Source organism: Falco cherrug, chromosome 12, assembly GCF_023634085.1.
Source record: "Falco cherrug isolate bFalChe1 chromosome 12, bFalChe1.pri, whole genome shotgun sequence".
NCBI lineage: Eukaryota > Metazoa > Chordata > Aves > Falconiformes > Falconidae > Falco > Falco cherrug.
Window position 1 is genome coordinate 6528347 of NC_073708.1, and position 22547 is coordinate 6550893.

The following is a 22547-nucleotide window of genomic DNA, read 5'->3' on the forward strand; positions in this document are numbered from 1 at the left end:
TCAAGAGTTACCGATGACATGACTTTTCCTTCTGTTATGCTTTTTAGTTGCTGAATTGGAGGAATGAAGTAGTAACTTCCTAAAATCATTAGTAATTTTGATCGTGTATCTTAGCGTTGTGCATTTAGTATGCTTCATATTTGACAAGGGAATAATTAATTGGTCATATGGAAGAAGATTAGGTTCATGAGTGGTTGTGCATGTCCTTGTAGTTATTTCTAGATTTAGAAGTGATGACACTGTTAAACACAAAGCCAGGCAGAGCGTGCCTAGTGGGCGGTGGGAGGAAGGGATCCTCTCTGCCCCCTGTTGTAACTTGCCATACAGAGAAGGAAAGCTTGCTCGCAGAAACTGGCTGTACTCGTACCCTCAGCACCTGCAAATCCAGCTGAGAGGCGACTGACAACACTAAGGATTAAGTGACTGGGGAGAGTGCAAACCCAGACAAGGGTGGCATGGTGGTCTATTTTCCTGTAAGTCCAAGCATTATTACTGTTTTACTCCGAAGGCTCTCAGAGGTCTTGTCAAAGCAATTTCTGAAGTAAATACAAAATTTCAGAGTCAATGCTGTACTCATTCTGCATGCACATTAGTCAATGAAAGCCAAAATTCCTCAAAACTGTTTGTGAGTGTTTTCTGCTAAATGTGAGACACTAAATAAAGAAACATTTCATTCTAATCTTATTCAGGTATTTATCTGTCCGACCTGACGTATATTGACTCTGCCTACCCATCAACAGGGAGCATTCTGGAAAGCGAGCAAAGAACAAATTTAATGAACAACATTCTTCGGATTATCTCAGATTTACAGCAGTCATGTGAATATGGTAAGCTGGTGTGTAAATACTGCAGTATTAAATGGAACAACTTTAAAAGCTTTAATATTTGTCTTCTGTAATGCAACGTAAGTAAGGCCTGACCCATTTGAATGCCATTAGTGCGCTCTCTCACCCTCTCAGCCCAAAAGTCTGAGTTCCTTCTGGTATTGTTGGTTATGACAGAGCGGCAGTGTGAGAAGATGGAGTAAAATTGCCCTTTTCTTACATTGCACACATTTTTGCAGTATGTATTTTCTGATGAAAAATATGGAATACATTGTACTTGAGTAGTTTTACTAGTACGATATAAACTTGTATCCCTGTGTTTCATAATTTTATGACTATGAATTCTACAAATAGTAGGCTTACTTTTGGAGTAGTAGTTTTACCAGAGATAATAAAATACGCTCAGCTTGGCTTTTGGACGTTTATAGTTCTGTTCATAGATCAGATAATGTATTTTTTCTTCAAAGATGGTCTCCCTCACAGTCCTCTTCAAGTTCTAGTGAAGTCATAAGGCTGTGTTTTTGATGGTGGAATGTGAATTAGCATGGGATTGTGGCTTCACTGAAAGCTCAATGTAATGAGAAAGTGGGCTGTGAAGGAGTCCTCAGGTACAAACCTCCAGGTTCCAGGTTTGGACCCTCGGTTTGGCCAGGGATGCTCTCTCACTTTTCCCTTACATGTGCTCTGATAAGCAGAGCTGTTTTAGGGGGATACATACCTGGCTTCATGATGTGGGGAGTGTCAGCTCAACGCATGGGAATTGCTATGAAGGACAAAAATCTCAGCATCAGTAGGGACTGTAGTTTGTACCTCCATCTCATGTAAAAAGGCAAGAGATCTGATTCTGTTTAAATAGATTCTGGAAAATAACTTGGCTTAGCAATGAATGGTACAGTGATAATGAATGTCGTCTGTTCTCCAGATATTCCTCTGTTGCCTCATGTCCAAAAATATTTAAACTCAGTTCAGTACATAGAAGAACTACAAAAGTTTGTAGAAGATGACAATTACAAGTAAGTATGTGAAATGCTGTAACTGGCTGTAGCTCATTACAAAATAACTTTTGTAATACAGAGCCTGTTGCTTTTAAGATTGCATTTGTATCGGGGGACTATGCATCTCAGATGCACTAGTTGCAAGTAGTAAGGTTCCGGCAAGGTCCTGTACTCAAGACAATTTTCAGCATGCTGGAGGGCTTATCTCCTAGCTTTCAGGTCTGCTGATTTGATCTGCACACCTCTTCAGGTGTTCATTAATGAAGGCTCCGTACTTTTGGTTCACACATAGTACTGTTTAGTCAATAAGATGTATCCCATAATTGAAGATAGCTTATGTCATTTTTCATGGGAATTAAGTCATCTGTGAGTCTAGTCCCAAATTCTCACTGAGGGTGACTTAAGGCTTTTACTTTCATGTATATTTTTTACTTTCATTTATATTTTTGATTAGGTTATATACAGTGTAAAATGTAAACACTTGATTTTTGGGAGTTACTGTCCACCTATGTCCCCGCCCATTTGAAACAGAGGGTTTGACTTCCTTAATTAAAAGATTGTTACTGTATTAAGTGACTTGGCATCCAGCAAAACTAGGGAATGGAAATCTCTGGCAAGAGACAGGAACAAGCCCTGAGGATAGGAAAAAAACCTCAAGCAAATCTGTTGCATATGAAGAAAGTTTTTGTCCATTGGCTGGTGCGCTTGAGGACGTTCCCCACCCGTTCCCATCCTGCCCACCCGGGAAGTTTGTCAGGTCGGTTGTGTTGTATTGGTTGCTTGTGTAGCTATGTTCGAATGGTGGGCAGGGTATGCACATAGAGGAATGGATACACTTTACCATTTAATAACCCTAACTTGGGATTTACTAAAAGGCAGCAAATGGGGACCCTTCCATTTATGTCAAAGAACAGTTAACAAGAGCTTCGACACTCGGCTTCCCTTCTAAGATTTGTAAATTGTTCTCTGCCTGTTCATATGCAAGCATCCAGCTTACCTTTTTTGCTGAAATGTACTATAGCTTGATTTTGAAAATACTGCTTGCTTATCACTGAGAGTAAAAGCTTTGCAGTTAAACGTTTGAGTTAAAAAAAACAACCCCAAACCCCTCAAACAAACCTAGGTTTATTAACTGCAGTGCCTGCTTCTTAGTGACATATTGTTTTCATGAATTCCATGCTCCACTTTACTCTGCTTTCACTAGATAGGACTAAACTACTAGTGGAAATTTTATTGCTGAAGGAGCTCCGTTGTCTTCATCCTGTACAAGCCCTGGTTTGACAGCAGGGAAGTGAATGGAGACAATCGCACATAATGCAGCAGCATAACTGCCATTCAGAAAGTCTGGTTTTACGCCCATTTATTTTATATGTCTCCAAACTGGTTAGGTTTTTTTTATGAGGGAGGAGTGTATTTTGAAGAACTATTCTTACTATAAATAACTATTTTACTTTTTATCCACTAAGAAGGGGAGGTTCTTCTCTAAATCTCTAAAGATTTAGAGAACAGCCATTGTGACCTGGATACATGTTTTTCTTCCTAGTGGATTTTATTTCATTTTAAAAAATTAAATCTTAAAAATTTAATAAATCATTGCTAAGTTGTCTGGGGATGGGAGGGAGAAGAGCTGTCAAACTTCAAACTTTTTCTCCCCAAAATGATGTAGATGCTTTTCCAACTCTGCTAATTTCAAAGATTCCAGTTCTGCAAACTGTGTGGACAAGATATGCTTGATCTTCCTGGAGTTCTCTGCTCCTGGAGTCTGCCATCTTAGTGGTACTGTTGGAAATGCCTGTTGTAGAAGAAGCTTGAATTATGGATGCAGTCAAGTTGATAATGTATTTTCCAAAATGCCAAAGAAGGCTTTTGACTTTTAGACCAGTAAATACAAAAGACTTGGCCTGGAACACCAGTACACTTCGTAGGAAAATGTAAATGGTGAAGTGTAGTAAGTGTAACTATTTGAGTAAAGGTAGGGGGAGCAGTTGTATGCTTTTTATTCTTGCTATTTTTCATGCTGGCGGTATTCTTGCTGAGTGTCTGATACCTGCTAGCCGTCCCCGGGCTGTGTAGGTCCTGGCTTACGTGTGGCTGATGTTTGCTCTGGAAGGTGGTGCCAAGGCAGAGCAATGGCCTCTTCCCCTGCTCCTTCCACAGTGTGACTTTGTCACATCGAGCTTTTGCTCACAGAGGGTGAAGATGGCAGCCTCTAGAATCAGTGGGACCTGTTCAATGCCAACATAGCTAATGCAGCGACCTTTAGGACTTACAAACCAGCTGTTTGGCTGCTGGTGGCTGGCTGTGCCTGGTGCAGAAGAGGCTCTGTATTGTAGCCAAGGTTTTGGTGTTGAGTATGGTCCTCTTTCAGCATGGTATTACAAACCTGTCCTGTCTATATGAACCAAAGCAAAAAACTCATTTGCTGCATTATGCCCTAGCATGTCACTTTTTGAATATTGGGCCCTGTTGCAGTAGTAGGGGGTTTTCCACTTTTTTTTTTAATAAAGAGTTTGAAAATAACGCGTGCTAAAGATAACTATGCACAGTTTGTATTAACTTTGTAGTGTTTCTTGCAATTATAGAAACAGGCAGCCTTCAATTGTAAATTTTAAAAAAATAATCTTTCAAAAACTTTTATATGTTTCTGTTTCCTGATAAAGTAATTTTTAATGCTTCTTTAATGCAGACTTTCGTTAAAGATAGAACCAGGGACCAGCACCCCCCACTCTGCTGCTTCCAGAGAAGATTTAGTAGGTAAATGCTTAATAAATGTGCAAAGACTTGAGGTTGTCAAATGCATTATTTTTCAGTTGCAAGCATGGAAAATATTTGCCTGAGGCTAATAAAGAAGTGTGAAGTATAAACACTGTGTATTTGTAATAAAAAGTCTAAAGGTGATCTGTTAAGAAATTCTTCCAAGGAATTGAGTTGGTTTTTTAGTTTCTTGTATGTATTGTGGCACTAACTTGTAGTGTCATTTGGGGTGAAAAGCTATTAAATATTCATTCTTTGTTGCGTCTAGACAGAAGGGCCTTCATCTAAACTTTTCATGGTATAATATGCTTCCAAAAACGTAGATTATTTTTGATCAATGCCAAAAGTGGTTGAAGGCAGGAGTTTCAAAATGTAGAATCAGTGGGACCTGTTTAATGCCAATATAGCTAATGCAGCAAACTTTAGGACTTACAAAATACTTTTAACTACTTGATCTATTTGAAATAAGTATCTTTATTTTTAATCCTGTGCAAAACCCATAAAGTATGGGTTTTTAAATTATCAATATGAGTACATCAATGAGTTTTATTACAGGCCCTCTCTCACAAACTGAGTTAGGAAGTTTTGTGCAACTCCTCCACAATTTTCTGGCAGGTAACCCTGAAGGTAATTCTAAAATTACTTGGGCGTAATGTCTTTTTTGTTCCCAGGCTCTGAAGTTGGAGCGTCTCCACAAAGTGGACGGAAAAATGTTGCGGCTGAAGGAGCCTTGCTACCACCAACACCCCCTTCGCCTAGGAACCTGATACCACATGGACATAGGAAGTGTCACAGTCTGGGATACAAGTCAGCATTTTATTTAACCTGAAAGCCCTAAGCTTTGTGATGTATTATCTTTCAATACAAAAGCTTTGCTTTTAAAAAGTAGCATGATTTGTGCATGGTACTTCACTTGGAGACCGATTTGTGGCAAGAGAGCAAGCTCAGAACTATAACGGTAGTATCCCAAGCAAAGAGAGTTAGTCAAAGTAGGAAGACTGTGCAGCTGTTAACATGATAAGAATAGCTAATGAATTAGCTAAAATAGGCTTTTTGAATTACAAAACTATCACATACAGCAACTCAATGCCAGTGTAATTTTTTCAAATTCAAACTGAAATAATTACTTTATTGGTATTTTTATAGTGAGACCTCCTTTGTAGACTTTCACGTAACTTTGTATAGCAGTGGCTTCAGGTTTTTTTCTTTAAAGGTGTACTCTTAATTAATATCTTGATCATTATATCATCAGTTCCCTTGTCGTCTTTTCAAAATGCACAGTTGTAGCTATTCAGTAATTAATCTCTTACCTTACGTTGTGTAAGTTTACCTTTAATGAGCTAGAATGCAATTCTGAAGTTCGGTTGCGTTACCGTAAGACAAAAATACCTTTTGATGTTGAAAGTACTTTATAAAGTACTGCTGACTTCGCTCCAAGAGTGCTGTGCAGTTTTAAGACTAGCAGTTCCTATCGATAATATAGTTTGTGCACACTTGCTTGTGATGAGCTGTGATTTAGTTTGGTATTTGGAATACACTGCAGTCGTTCAGGATGTTAAAGCAACAGTTCATGAAATGTATCAAAGATAACATTGTAATGGTTTTATCCTTGTTCATTTCTAGTTTCATACACAAAATGAATACGGCTGAATTTAAAAGTGCAACATTCCCCAACGCAGGACCAAGGCACCTACTGGATGACAGCGTCATGGAGCCTCATGTCCCATCCCGAGGGCAGGCGGAGAGCTCCACCCTTTCTAGTGGAATTTCAATAGGTAGGAAATGTAAACGTACCCAGGCAGTACATGGTCTTTTAATAAAGATTTTAACACGATTAGTTGGTGATTGTACAAGCAGCAGTACTGTTCTGAAATACTAATTCTATTTTAGAACAAATTCGAGAAATCTAGGTGAAGGGCAGCATAATTTATGCAGTATGAACTGATAAATAATAAAAAAAAGATTTATTTTTACCCTCTTTACCAATACAACCTCTGATGATACTCTTCTTCTTTTTTTTTTTTTTTTTTTTCTTCCTAGTCTCCCCCCCCTAGATCAATCCAAATTAAAAATGTCTTGTGGTAGGATTTAGATTTAAAATGCCATATTGAATAGACAGTGAGAACTGTAAATTGCTGACAATCTTTAAGAGCATAATTTCTAAATACTCCTCACTTTAGTCAGGGCGAGATAGCAATTTAACATTCATATACTACGTAATGTCAGAATCTACTTCATACTGTTAAGTTATTTATTTTCAAATATTTAGGGTATTCTTCTTTTGAGAACTTCTGCTTCCTGAGTTCCTTATGTGATGGCAGTTGCTCTTGTTCCCTGTTGTGCACAGATCCTTGGAGAGAAGGGAGGGCAGGGCCAGTGCCTCTCAGATCCCCCTAACTGCAGCCAGGATTGCAATATGGAACCTCTATCACAGTCCTTTTTCTCAGAGTTACTAGCTTGATGGAACTGAACAGTGTTCAGTTTTTATGCATTTATGGTAATGAAAGATTTCTGTAGTGCTATGCATTTCTTTGGATAACTTAATTTTAAAAGAAGTTTTCTTTTTTAGCCCTCGCGGAGAGAAACAAGGTCACACAGTTTCAAGTTACTCTGTTTTCGGGAGCTGCTCATGTATTTTCTTGAGGAGAAGGCTATATTCTGAGCAAAAGTTAAATATATTTTTCATGTGGAAAAAGTCAAATATGTGGAGGTAATAATTAAAAAAACCCCAACGTTAATAAGTAAAGCTGTGGAAGTAGCTTAGTCCAAAGTAGTTTGAACTTCTTCACATCAGACAGCTTCCACTGTTAAATGTGCGTTGCCTTGTCTCTGTTTCTACAAGTTCTCTGCTATAGCAAAGTTTGCTGTTTCCAAATTATCCAGCAGGAGTGATACTTCTCATCAGCATACAGACAGACTGCTTTCTCATGGATTGCACAGTACAGGAGAATCAAATTTTTGTCACCTTTGTTGAGACGTAGCATTACCCTTTTCCTAGTGCAATTTTTTTACTGATGTTTTCTATCTATATATCTAAGAAGCTTCTCTGCAGTTGGTCCTTTTTTCCAGGGTAAATTATTTATTTACCTCCATTAGAGCCTAGCAGGGAAGGTTTGCCAGAGCTGACAAGCAATTTTTCATGAGGTACAATTAAGAACCAGTCACCATCTAGACATTTTGGAGAATACAGGGTTTTTCCTGCTTCGTCTCATCTCTGAATTTTTCAACTCTGTTCTCTTGCTTAGCTCAGGCATGACCTTATGGACTTGATGTAGTCATCCTTACAAGCTGGAACAGAATTGCCACTTTAGAAGACTTTTATAAATCACTTGTAAAACAACAACCTTATGCAATCTGTGTAAGATCAGCAATTGTGGCTAGAACTTTCCCTCTCCCATTCTTTTCCACCTCCAGCCTCCCCATACTCAAATACTTCAGTTTTATCACTGTTTTGACAGTCTAGCACCATTATTATTTTTGCTACTTCTTGATTATGAAATTTGCAATTACACAAAAGATGTAAAAGAGGTGCTAGAAGTACATATGGAGGAAGAGAGTAAATTCTGGAGGCTTGCAGTATCTATTACTGAAGAATTCTTGGAAATTTAAGTTGTCTGGCATTCTGTACTGCTGCTTCAGCAGGATTTAGGGAAGTTGATTGAAGTTGCTAAGTTCCTCCATAATGTTTGAAGTAGTCTGTTTACTCAGGATTTGGAAATAGTACAGTCACTGCAGCAGAGAGGAGGTTTACAGTATTCTACAACACAACTTCAAAAGACGGTCAAGAAAACTTCTTCTGAATGTGTGTACTGAAAAGAGTGTTATTCCTTACCTTGCCCATAAAAGTGGATTTAAACCTGTAACTCTAGAAACAGGACTACCTTTTCTTAGATATAAGCCTATATGGGACTTAACTTTTTGGATAAATGACCCTTCTTCAAAACATACACAGTGTTTCTGGTATGTCAGCACCTTGAATATGACCTTCAAGATGACTGTAATACTACTTAAAATCACTCTTGGGTTTTGAGGGCTCAGAGGTGTTCACACCTTCCCAATCCTTTCATAGTGGAGGACTGGGTATAATCCACCTCTACATCAAATATCAAAAAGCAGCAATGTAACAGTAGTGAGGGTCTACAGGATGTTTGTATGTAGTGGTGTATCGTTATGATGCCTTATCTGAATCGTTAGAGCGTGTGAATTTATGCATTTTTTTATCAGGCCTCATGTCTGAGTTCACAGACTGGTCGGGGTTGGAAGGGACCTCTGGAGACCATCTAGTCCAATCCTCCGCTAAAGCAGGTACACCCAGAGCAGGTTGCACAGGGTCACATCCAGGCAGGTTTTGAGTGCCTCCATTGGAAGCTCCGCAGCCTCTCTGGGCAGCCTGTTCCAGTGCTCTGTCACCCTTCAAATAAAGAAGTTCTTCCTCCTATTCAGAAGGAACTTGCTGTGTTTCAGTTTGTGCCTGCTGCCGCTTGTCCTGTCGCTGGGCACCACTGAAAAGAGCCCGGCCCGTCCTCTTGACACTCGCCCTAAAGATATTTGCAGATGTTGATGAGATCCCCTCTCAGTCTTCTCTTTCCCACACTGAACAGGCTCAGCTCTGGCAGCCTTTCCTCATGAGGAATAGTGTTTCTTTTTCCACTGAACACACCAACTGCTTCAGATACATCAGGACTCTTCCACTTGGATTTCTTCAGTTACCCCTGTGATAGAAGCTTTCAGGCTGTGATAGAGGTCAGTCAGAGCATCATCACTAGGTGTGAGATTCATGACTGGAGGAAACCGTTCTGCCTGTAAGCATGTTAACACTGAGCAGTTAATCCAGCCAGTGCGTGTGTATCTAAACTAAAAACACACGTTCAGGTGATGATGGATAATTTTGATTGTGTTGTGCTGGGAAAGACTGATGATCCATTCTGGCAATGGTGCATAGTGTACCAAAACTTTTACATCAATGTAATTAATCTTTCAGATAAGAAGGATATATTAAGTGGGTATTTTTCCTTCCAATGAACGATTTGTAAAGCAGCAGCAAGGCAGAAAGTGAGCCAGGTATGGGATTTCCTGAAAACAGGCCTGTCTGTAACATAACAGCCATGGTCAGTGATCTTTATCAGATTCTTTTCTTAATTTCAGGGTCTGGAGGCTGACTGTGTCCATTCAATGCATTCTGCAAAGACCTGGAACTAAAATACAATAAAAAATTAGAGATATAACCCCTGTTATATAAAGTTCTTGTACTTGGGCCAAAACAGTTCTGGTTCCTAGAAGTATGAGACTGTGTTCAGCAGACGGTCGTATATTCTGCTGGAGTAAGGGACATGTACATCTGGTTCTGTTGCCATTTTGCTTTATAACATAGGTGCTTGTTATCTGAACAAAAGTGAGAAATGTTTCTCCAGCAGTGCCAAGGCTATCCTAATTAGAAGAAAGAAACACTTGACCAGTCGTATATACAATATCAGATGGGAAATGTTTTCTTGAATTCAGGAATGTAACAAGAGGAAATAGTCTCTTCTAAGTTTTAAACATTCATAGTTTAGACAGCTGCATTTGAATTAGTCATTTGGAGGTCTTTATAATTACACAGAGAATTAAGATCATCAAGGATATGATTGACTTCATTCTTAGGTGGGTGGCTAAAAAGAAGTTATATGACCTGTGTCCTTAAAACCCCACTTTATTTCTGTTGACTGCAGAGAGACTTTTGACAGATAATACCTAAAGATACAGGCAGATTAATACTGCTGAAAATGTTTTGTGCAGACAATCCAGAATATCTGCTTTAAGTAAACTGGGACAGATGCTTTTACTTTGCAGTGCAAGTTCATTGAGAACCTCAAGTGCTTGCTATCAGTAAGTCCTAAAGCTACAAGATCATCTTGTTCTGCAGTCCCTCTGTTTTGGTGAGGTCACTGTATGTACTCTCTCAAGAAGAAGAGTGAGTTTGCCCTTCTGGGGTCCAAGCATTGCTCTTGGCTGAGTTGGAGGAACCACCTGCACACTCTTACCAGCTGTTCTCCTGCATGTATTTCCCTGCTGTCACCTCCTCACCTAAAACTAGCATAAATTAAGATGTTTTTACTAGATCGTGGTTCCACTCAAATAGCATGAAACTTCCTTTTTATTCGTAAGATTTTTCTTAAGAATGCATGGTTTTCTAATACTCCTTGATATCCTTATACTTTTAAAGTATTCTTTTCTTGCTTAAGTGTACTCCTAAGTATCTTTGCAGCAATGTTCAGCTTGCTTCATTGATGTTTTCAGAAGTTTGGGATTTCCAACATTTTTTATAATTTGGCTCAGCTGCGTTACTGAATTTCTTTTCTGAAGTTGAATTTGTTCACAATGGCTAATTGTCCAAATAATCCTAGAGGTAATAGAACAGTGTAAAATAGACACCTCGTTTCATATATTTGGCCTTTCTCCTCTTACAGCACTTAATGTATGGGATGCAAAGTATGTTTGCTTAGGAGGCTTTTCTTTTTAAGGGTGCACTTAGGAATAGATGTTGAGGTATGAACACAGAAATACTGGGCTGAAATTGAGAATGTAATTTTAGGTGTTTAAAAACTCAAAGAAAACATGTTAATGGATTATGTTTGTTGTGGTGTTGGATGCAATTTCTGTTCTAACTTGCAGTGTTTTCTTTCTCAAACTATTTCTTTTTTTCCACTTATTTTTCCAAACCTACAATGATATGGATGAAAGCTGTGGAAAAACTATGGCTCTTGAACATTTGCCTTCATTTGTGTGCTCCAATTGCTTGAGAATAACTTGAGCCTTTATTCTAATGCAGTCAGAGAAATTAATACTGCAGAGTCAAAGAAGGGTATTTTGAATCATTGTGGATTAATGTAAGAAAGTGCCTTTGTAAGAACAGTATGTTTTCAAACCTGAACTGGCATAAAATGCGTATAAGAATATCAGCATTTTAATGAATTCCTCTATTAAGTCACCATCTTGAAGTACTTGAATTCTACAAGGGATTATATTTCTCTTTAAATAAATGAAGTATAGGTGTAGGTATACAGTATATGCATTTACTTTCAGGTTTTTGGCAGCCCATACAGTAGGGAAGAACTATACACAGCCAATGTTTATTTGATTCCTTACCCTATAGTATGTTGTTTGGGTGTTTAGGACTCTGAGTCATCAGCAGTCTGCATCAGAAGATCAAAGTTATGGTAGGGTTTCGGGCAGAAGAAATATGTTGGTGGTTCTTTTTTTAATATTCCATTTAAATGGGTATATAGATGCCTGTCTCCTGCCCTAAATGTGGGTACCCTGTTTTGCTGTTGTGAACTACTGCTTTATTAGTGATAGGGTTAATACAAAAGCTGTATAATATTTCAGGTTGAAAATGCACATGTAGGGGCCTCCATTTGAGAGGAGGAGAGGGGTATACAGGAATTCTAGTACCCCATTTCTTCCCCAGTCCTTATTAGTATTGCTCAGTCCAAGGCATGTACTATGGGTATTTTGTGATTAATGCTGTTGTACAACCTCCCTGTTTCTTCCTCATCTTTATCCATTTGGTTGTTTGCTTGGGTTAGTTTTTCACAATGGAACTCATTATCAGTGATGGTATTAAAAATTAATGCCTGTTCTCTGGCATCATATTGCTCGACTCATTTGCCAGCCTTCACACTGTTCTTATTTGGTTAACTAGCTAGTCAAAGTTGAGCTATTTAAACTTTACTGTACAATAGTTAAATGGTAGTGAACTAGTTAAAATACGTATGAGGTTTTTCAGTGTGGTCATAGACTCAACAAGGCAGAACATAACTTTCAGGGCATGGAGTCCATCTCCATGATGTTAGTTTGGTTTTTTGTACTACAGCAATTGGTGTTCAGGCCTCTTGAGCAATTTTTTGTGTTTTCACGTTAGAATTTCGAGCTCTGTCAGGTCAGGCTGTGTGACTGGAGCCAAGAGAGTGTCAGCTACAGATTTGAGAAGGGGAAAGAATTTTGAGTCTGAATACTTTTTAAACTCTTTGGGGTTGGTTTGTTTATATTAACACCTGTTTAACTTTGGGGACTAACTTCTGGATAAAGGAAGCCTGTGTTAAATGTTCAATATCCTCAGACTTTCAGAAATGAGTAGATGCCGTGACCAGGGGGGAATGGGTATGCAATGGTGTAGGCATTCCCTATCACATAACTAGGAATGCAGCCTCACGCTGCTTGTGTGGCTGTAGCATAGACATACGTATATGCACACCTACAAACGAAACCAGAAAATTCATATCTGTATTCAGCTGCAACACTACAGTTGTATGTAAACAATCCTGAAGCTTCTCAGATAATCATCAGCACAGCGAACAAGAAGTAATTGCCAATTGCTGTTATCCCCAAGATAGGAAAAAGCCTTCATGTTATCTAGTAAAGATAAACACAACTCTGGGGGGTTTTTTTGTTTTGTTTTTGTTTTAATCCTGTACAAGAAATTTTAAATTTTATTAGCAGCACAGAAAACCAGGAGGATAGTGGTTTGTGTCAAGTGTCTCCTTATATAAAGCCAAAACTTGTGTATAACATTGCTTAATAGAGAAGGCTTATACTGCTTAGGATTTGTTATTAAGTTTAACCTGAAGACCTACTTGAGGTTGTTGGAAAAACTCAAATATTGAGTACATACTTGAGAAGAATTTAAGAAGGTGATATATTTTTAAAGGACTGACTGAATGAAATATTTCCAGTTGAGGTGATAGTCAAATAGTGCACTTAATGTTTAAACAGAATTTGGCTAGACATCTAACTTTTATTAAGGTAAAACCAGTTCCTTTCACCTCTGTTTTGTTTTGGGAGAGAGGGATGTAATGTATATCCTTTTGCTTTTGGGGAAAGAGGGTTTTTTTAGTATCAGAACGTTTGTTGTGAAAAAAAATCTTCTAAAGTTTGTTAGAATCTAAAAAATCCTATTACAAGATGCACTATATAGATGTTAGAGGGCTAGTCAAATGCTAAAATTCAACCTTTTCCAGGTTTTTGTTACTATTTCTTAAAACATGTGTAGGCATCAATATAGATGTTAAATCAATAGCTGTGATGTTTGGCCCACTTTTTTCCAAATTAACATTGCTTTTAAAAGTGTAATTGGCAATTTCTATATAGCTTGAACTCTTTAAATGAAACTTTGTTTATAAATCCCTCAAGTTAATTTAATTTTTGTAACTGTACTGGTACTGTAACAAGGATTATCACTTTCTGAAATGTGAGATTTCAGCTCTTTTGCTCTAGATTGTTTTGCATTTTTAGAAAGCAACACTAGCTTTTAAATCTTTCTGTAGAGTACTTAGTACAGGGTTTGAAATATAACTTTTTTAGCAAAGCTAATTCAGTTGCCATCAAAATGTCATTTCATATAAAATTTTAATGTATCAGCCTACTTTAAATATTAAAAAATGACTTTAATACAGGACTGTTCGGAGATTCTAATGTGGGTTTCAATCAAGTGGGCCTCAAGTAGAGCCGCAGTCATACTAAAGTTGCACTTTTTGTTAATATAAAGCTAAATTTATGCAGTAATAAAGAAATAAATCAGATTCTAAGTGTCCCTAATAACTTCAGTGTTGGCTGGATGACTAGGGTAAACAGGAATTACTGCTGCATTTTGCAGCACAGACTGCTTCAAGTAGCAACATGGAAAATTTCAATTAACCTGCAAGGAAAACATTTTTCACATGCAGGTGGTGAAACACAGTAACAGGCTGCTCAGAGAGACTGTAGACTATATTTTCAAGACTCCTTGAGGAACATGACTAGATGAAGCCCTCAGCAATCTGATCACCAAGTTAGGCTTGTTCTCACTAGAATGTTGGACCAGATGACTTCCTAAGGTCCCTTTGAGCCAGAGTTATTACAAAATATATAAGTAGATTCATAACCTATAGAAACAAATAGGAGAGACCCTCTGTTTGGACAGGTCTGGATCAGGCCTTCTTAGACACAGTTTAGGAGCTGCCATACTGGGCTATTACATTTGCTTAGTCATGCAGTCTGTGCTTTACGGTGACACGAGTGCACCTGATAGTAGCATCAGTTAATCACTTCCTAGTCATGCCATTCCCTCACTTGTGCTCCTTGGTGTTTAGATGGCTCAAGAAACTCACTCTTGTCTTCACAACTGTCCAGGATGCTGGATTCCCTTTCCTGAGATATCATCATACTTGAAACCTACCTTCCTAATCATCATTCCATCTGCTAAAAGGATTACAGTACTTTAAGATCTTACTACAAGATACTCTACTACAGTCTTCCTCAAAGACAGACAGCTGCGAGGTCTTACAAAAATACCTGCTTAAAGTTGTCTCTGAATTCTGTTATATCTGATTGTGTCTCTTGGACCCCAAACCATGTTACTTATTTATTTGAAAAGACTTAGTATATTGCCTTACAGAGAGTGCAGCTGTGTTTTTGTTTGGATGAAAAAAAAAAAATAATCAGTCATTGAGCTTTTCACTGTGATTTAATGTAGGATTTGCTGAAAACATTAAGTGGCAGTTGTTTCTTCCAGAAAATTCCAATGTTTGTTCTAGGATTTTGAAAAGACTTCTACCGTAACAGCAGGCTCTATCTAGACAGGTTACTCCAACTAGTTACTCCAGTTTTGCCTGGGATACTTCATGATCTGTCTGGTGGTATTCTTGTTTAGAAGCATGTAGGACTACGGCATTCAGTCTACAGATTCTCTTAATTTTCCGTGAGGCAAGTCAGCTGTAAACTGTGCTGAACAGAACTTCTGATTATTTTTTTAGTCACTTTTTGCTCACCTGTCTTGTGGCACCAGAATGACTGCTGATAGATTAGATTTGTGCAGTCATGTGAAGTAAAAATACTTACTCAACTGTAGTAACTGTGCTCTTTGATACATTGTTGTCACAGCTACAGAGGAAGTATAAGTCACAGAAGTATAAGTGACTGTTCTTTTATTTTATGGACAAGCTACCTGCTACTGTAACCTTTTAAGCAGTTGAATGCTTGAGGATCGATGATCTGAGAATGTAACTACTAAAATCGTAGGCACTTCTAGAAAATAATTAGTCACCAGCAGAGTATTGTACTCCCATTCTTGCAGACCTTTATGCCTAGCATAGGAGCGAGTATCTCCACTGGAACATCACTTTTATGTATGTCCCTTAGCTTCTTTACTATACAAGTCTCTTATATTGTAATGTTAGAGTGACCTAGGTTAGGACCTTCCTTTAGGGAAAAATTCAGGGTAAACCAAGACCAAATTATCTACTGTCCCTTAGAGATCATGTTAATAAGAGGATGTTGAGTTAATGTTTGCAAAAGAAGCATCTAAGTTGCATTTGCTCGCCTGTATTTGCTCTTGGATTTTGCACAGAGAGAGCTTCAGTTCAGCTCTTGGCTGGAATTACCCCTGCTGTGTGTGAATTTTTATTGCCTCCATCTTTACCCTGTGTTTACTCAGTGGGTATCCAGACTCACCTTTGTACAGATTAGCTTTGTTCTTTAGGACACCACTGTTCCCTGCTGATTTTCTGTGTAAAACTACAGCGAACTTGTTCCCGTTTTCAGTCTTTGTTTCTGGGTGGAAAACCTTAAGTCAGGCGCACTGATTCGGGCTTGTGTGTGTGTGTCTGAAAATCATTGTGAATCAGTTCGTTCTTTTATAGCCGGGTATTCAGGAGGCAGAGCCAACAAGCTGTCAAGTTAGTGTGCCGAAAGGTGAGCTTTTAGCAGTAGCTGACATGGAATTAGGCTGAAACTGAGGAGCCAAACCCACATGTTGGCTTGAAATGGGGGGCAAGGATGGCAGCAGGCATGGGAAGTTGGTCTGCTCTGAAAGGTGGAGAGCTAGCAAGGCAACAGCTGAAACATTGGTTGTAGGACAGTTAGTAACTGAAGATACCGAGTTTTTAACAGCATTTCTATACTGACATATTTACTGATTTTTAACAACATTACAGATAACGCTACCTTGTGTTATTGTGCATATTTAAACACGAATTTTCAGGCTGATGGGATTTACTAGAATTGTAAAGTTAGTATGTTATTTATGGGCCTGCCCTAAGTGGATGCATCAGATATTTGGGATTTTGCGTTTTTCCTCAACTTTCAGTGTTTAAAATAAAATACTTGCAGTAATATTGGATTACTTTGTGAAGCACAGGAGGAAAAAATACTGTTGTGGTCTGATGCAGTAAGCAGGAGATAGCTTTAAAAGGTTGTTCGAGGCTTCTCACATCAGCAAAGCCTTCTGATACATTGGAGATTCAGCAGTGAGTTTGCAGTACTGTGAATTGGCACCTCTGTGTTATGACCACATATGACTTCATAAGGAATTACTTAAAAAGTGACCTTTCTTTTTAAATGCTTGTTGTGTTAATCAGAAAAATCTGCATTTAGGGTGTTCTTCACATTTGGAAAATGCCTTTGTATTTATTATTATTAGTGCTCCTTTTCTTCAACTTAATGTGCACCTAGACCCTGTCCCTTCAAATCTCTGCCTCAGTTTGTGGAGTTCCTGAAGCGAATCACAAAGTATTTTCATTGTAGTATTTTAGTGAAGTGGTTTTTATACATTTAAACTTGAATATTTTGAGGAGAAGCAGACATAATTGAAATAGATGGATTGTGGATGATGAAATAAAAGTATCATTCATTCTTATCTTTTTCAAGGCAGCAGTGATGGTTCTGAACTCAGTGAAGAGACTTCATGGCCAGCATTTGAAAGGTAAGAAAAACTGCTGCTCAGAACCTGCATTTCTCTATTCAGACATTGCTACTTACAATCTTTAACTCAGTCCTGAAAATGGTGCTTGATTTTAATGATCTAGAGATCTTCTGTGTGTAAGAATATTAATAAACTGTAGTAAGTTCATGGGCTCTGTTAAAGCAGCAGAGAAGTACCTTCTGCTCAGTGGTAGTTAATAGGGCTTTTGTCTCATTGGGTGCTTACTCATTGCACCCATTCTTTTAAATAGTTCAACCAGAGTACCATTAAACCTCAAATGATTTTTCTGGTTTTCTATATTTGTATGTCCTGTGTATGCTATTTATGTGACCCATCTGTTTTTCATTTTCACTTTCCCTGAGATATTTCATCCATTCTTAGTCCCTTTGTTCTTGTCATTGACACAGTCACCTGGTTCACTCTCTCTCACCTGCTCTTCACTTGTTACTTGCCCTTGTGTTACACGGGAAAAATGCAGAAATGCCCTTTGCTAATGTCTGGCTTTGTGGTCCAGAATTAACATCTTGCCCCTTATCCGATACTGCAAGTGCTCAGGTGACATTGACCACTTCAGTCCTTTCCCGTGTTGTGTTTGAGAATGTGGAAAAAGACTAACAGCTGTAATTTAATATAATAAAAGGTGGAAATTTCATCTTCCCACAGCTGAGTAAGGTGCACAATACAGTGTGCAGTTTGCTTCTATAACTTAGTTTCAGGTAATCCATCAGCTTCAGAGTTGCCATGGGTGACTTTTTCTACCATGCTTTGATGACATGTTTTGTAGATTTATTTTTTTTTTGTCAAAGAACTTTATAGCCAGGATTTTTTACCACAAACCTATATTGCTTGAATTCATTGAAGCAGTTCAAGTTCTGTGTTAATTTTGAAAGAAATCTTTGAAAATCTCTATGTGCCAAAGGTGAATTCTTTGATACCTCATCCTATAAATATGATTACAGATGCATGAAGAAATGCCCTTATGATTCTATCATGTAAGCTATAAGAACAGTCCACATAATCATAGAAAGAAAATTGCGACAGAAAGAAAATCTCTTGTATGTGCTTTTTGATGCAACCTGCAAGATTCACAAGGTTTTCTTGCTTTTTCTTCCCTGTTGCTTTATGGAATTAATCATTTTCAGGTTATTTCTCAAAGCTAAAAAGTTATATGGAAAGCCTTAGACAAAATGGTGAACTAAGTGCTTTTACTCAGAGCAGCAAAAGAAACTGAATAGTTTTAGTAAGCCTCAGGCTTAAGTTCATGGTAACACTCCAGATCGTTGTGTGGACTTCTGAGGTGGAGCTTTTTCATCCCTGTCCTAATGAGAACTGGCTGGTCCAGACTCTTCCCAGTTGGAAGCTTTGCTCCACGTCAAACAATTTTGTCAGAAGATACCTCCTGCAAATTCCGCTTGCCTTCAGTACTTTCTTCTCTCCTGAGAGAGCTCTTTGAGAACTCTGAAGTTGCCCGTTTTTCAGGGTGAGTTCTTTTGCCTGCTCCCAGGGAGAGGGATTGGTTCCTTACAGACATTCAAAACGTCATGTGTGAAATTCCTAGAGACACACCAGCAACCCTGTGTCTGTTCTTTGGTTTGTAAGATGGTGAAGCACGTTTTGTAATTCAATAGGTAATACACTGACATGCAAATGTCAATATTTAAGATAACTAGAGAAGGGTGTGACTCTAATTTTGATCTCTACAGTGGGTGTCCATTCTTCTAAGAGTCTTCAAGTGACAGAGGAGTGTTTGTCTGGAATTAACAGCTACTGGCAAAATTGGAATACATTCAGTGTTATTAACGATTACTTCCTATGCAGTGTGAGTGGGAATTCAGTATTTCCCAGTGATTTAGAAACTGGATCTTTGGGTAGGGGGCTTGAATCTGCATCATATGCCTAAGAGAAAGAAATGAGATACTCCACACACAGATTCCCCAGGTAACAGAAGGAATTCTAACAAATATTCCCAGTTTTCCTGACCCTCCCGTTGTTTGTAAGTGGGAAATGCAGAAGGGCTGAGAATTGGACTCACTGATTGCTTTCAAGTGCAACAGAGACACAGTCTGAAACTTGAGAAATAGCTTTCAGCATTGGGGTGTCCATTTAGGCTAATCAAAATTACTTGAAGGACAATTTAATTCCAAGTCCTGACAGTTATATCACGTTAAGGGCAGTATACGTAACAGCTCTTCAGTCTCATTGGTTGTCATCCTGAGTGTCTCTGAATAGATTTCCCTGAAATAGCACGAATCCAAGAGTGATATAGCCTCCTTGTTATGCAAAAAACCCCAAGCTTAAAGGTAAGAAGAGAATGTATTTCATTTGCATGTAAAATATATGTATGCACAAATACACAGCTCAAATTACAGTTTTCTTTCCTTCATCTTAATTATTCTTTTACTCGTCTATATCTTGAACGTATTTAAAAAAAATCACTTATGAATTCAAAGGTAGCGGTTATGTTGAAAGACATATTCTGGCAAATTCTGGGATAGATTAGTAGATGGTAATTAATTAGTATCTTTTTGATAACTCTTCTTGTAGCGAAGGCAATAGTTTGATCTGGTTTCAAAAAACAAAACAACAAAAGCAAACAACCCCCCTCCCTGTTCTTCTTGTTTAACGCTGCTGGTCTTTACTGTATCCCATCTTCAAGCCCGTCTCGCTTGCCTGCTCTGTGCTATTCTGAGTTCAGATTGAAACATGACAGTGCTACTTGTTTAGGTTTCCCATTCTGAGAAATATTGCCCTGTCCGTGCATAAGCAGCTTTCCAGCTAATGCAAAACCCCTCTCACAGGTGACAGATTGTTAGATTTTTACTGTGTAGGCGATTATGCTTGTAAAATTCTCATAGGCTTGTATTTAACTGCCTGCTTTGCAGAGTTAGAGCTGCTTTCCAATCTTTCAGCATAACACAAGCAACTAGAAAAATGGATTGAAAATAGGGGGTGAGGACAAAGTGCCTGTGTTTCTATTGACTTAAATGGAATTCAGTCGACAAAGGGATCTGTTCCAGAAAAACAAGGTTCAATGAAGCAAAGCAGCATTCAAAAGGCAGATGGAGAACACAGCTCTGGTTAGGGATAATGGTATAGATCAGGTTAAGGACTCTAAAATGTGAAGCTTATAGGTGAAGTTTTAAAGCTTGTGTGAACTGCGGAACTGAAATATTGCTTCACTTATTTCAATGTTACTTAATACAACAATATTCTAAATGGTGTCAGGCATGTTTTGACAGTGCCTTTGATTTCTTTCAGCCCAGCAGCTTGTGTGTGTGCATAATCATAGAAGTTGAAACCATTTTTTGTAGTAACAGCTGAAGTCAGAATTGAAAGACAAGTTTTATTAATGTGGATCCTTTACACTGATTTAATCTCTAAGATCTAAACGCAGAATTTGCTGTCAAAGTGTATTGTTCTTCAGTGTCAATAAAACACTTCTGTATGATGAGTTCTGACGAAGAGAACATCTGATGAAATAACAAACCCATGGTATCTACCTCTGCATGCTTTTTTCTAAATAAAATTACCCTGTTTTGTGTGTGAAAGAAGGTGCTTTGTGATATGCACACACACAAAAAAATACTGTGCTGTTTTAGCAGTCGTGCTGTTTGTGTGAATAAAAGTATATGTAATACATACAATTTATAATGGAATCCAACAGGAACAGGTTGTACCATTCTCTCGGTCCGGGGACAAGAGTGTCACGAAATGGCTATCGAGGCCACATGAAGGCCAGCAGGTACAATCCCCACGGCACACAGAGGTGTCAGACTTTCCCTCTGGTGTTGGTGATTTGGTTTGGTTTAATAATTAAGTGGGTGTTTTCTGATGTTATCTTTCTAACTTACATGTGAAAATAAAGGTAGAGACCTTTTCCTTCAGACTTAAAGCTTTCCTCTTCTATGACTTAATCTGTTTCACCGTAAGGGCTTTTGTTCATTCTGGTCTGCAAATCCAAATTCTGAACCATTGGATCTTTATATCAAGGCTTAAAGATGTTTTACCAGAGGTAGCTTTTTTACTGCTTGCCACTGCGTAGCAGTGTTGGTATTTCTCATGTGGACAACAAAGCTGCTGCTTGCACTAATGGATAGCGTTCGAGATGTTTTCTTTGCTGGCAGTTCTGTATTGAATTTCTTTTCCCCCATTCCCTGAAGTCAGAGATACGCCTAAAATGAGTAACGCATTAAAATCAGCCCAAATTTATTACATATAATATCATTTGCAAGCTGACAAGAGTATAACTGATTATTCTGATTAATTAAAATGCAAATTCTGTCTCCAGCTGTTCGGCACTGCAGTTGGGAAAGAGATGGCCGTTAACTGTGAAACTTTTCCCGTGTTAAGAAGCAAGCATTGTCTCACTGAATTAAACTCATGTTCACATCTATCAGTGTCAAAAATCGTCTCCATATCATCATCCTCACTAGGCGCAGCAATGAAAATGTTTGCTAGATTTCTAGTTTGCTTTGAACGTTCATGAATGTTAGGATGGATGAAACAGCAACTCCTGGCTTGCTTCGAAATGAATTTCAGGTGCTGTTCAATTTCTTGGCTTTTCTAGAAAGCTGCTGGGGTCAGCGATTTTGTTAGCTACTGTGATTGACGTTTACTGAAATGATTCCTGTTATCTTTTTTTCTGACTGAAAATGTTTTGTAAGCCAGTCAGCTTTGTAATTTTAATAAAACTAAGTTTTCTTTTCACAGTGCCGTACCTGGCATTTGTTTTGGCCCATTGCTTTTAGATCCTACGTAGAGTAGATGATTAGTACAGCACCAGATGTGTTAAAACACCTTAAAGCTGTGGTTCCGGTTTCTACTCTTTATTACTCCTCCTTCCCACTCTTCTTGCCTTCAGATATTTTAAAGATTGTGCATGTTTGAGCTATGCTTTGGTTTTGGTGTGCTAATGATTCCAGTGTTTCTAACAAAAAAAATACTCAAATCTTTCTTGCAAGGGCTGAAGGAGAGGTTTTAACACATAGAGCAGCTGTATGAATGTACTTCAAATGTTTGCTTTTCAAAATTAATTGTTCTTGTATTTCAGTTGTCTTGAGTTTAATTTTTTTTAATTAAGGATTACCTGCTTGGCTAATTAATTTTTCTGATCACTTCTGCTTGTGAGTGTAAATTCACAACAGCAATTCCTTGTCACAGCCAAAGTCTTTTTCCACAATGAAGTCCAATAAACAAAAAAGTTGACATTTCTAAATTAAAATGCAGATGTTTGCGTTAGTTTGTGGTAATGACTGGAAA

At 38.2% G+C, this 22547-nt stretch overlaps 1 protein-coding gene across 6 annotated transcripts in view; it reads left to right on the forward strand.

Moving 5' to 3' along the window:
- Positions 1-22547, forward strand: part of RALGPS2 (Ral GEF with PH domain and SH3 binding motif 2) — a 134260-nt gene that overhangs the window by 94091 nt on the left and 17622 nt on the right. For 5 of the 6 annotated variants that reach the window (XM_055724484.1, XM_055724485.1, XM_055724486.1 and 2 more), the window contains exons 9-15: positions 690-827; positions 1747-1837; positions 4506-4573; positions 5245-5380; positions 6197-6348; positions 17234-17288; positions 20953-21030. In XM_055724484.1, coding sequence (XP_055580459.1) covers positions 690-827; positions 1747-1837; positions 4506-4573; positions 5245-5380; positions 6197-6348; positions 17234-17288; positions 20953-21030 — 718 coding nt within the window. The remainder of the gene's footprint in view (positions 1-689; positions 828-1746; positions 1838-4505; positions 4574-5244; positions 5381-6196; positions 6349-17233; positions 17289-20952; positions 21031-22547) is intronic. The other variant, XM_014277319.3, reaches the window with a different exon arrangement.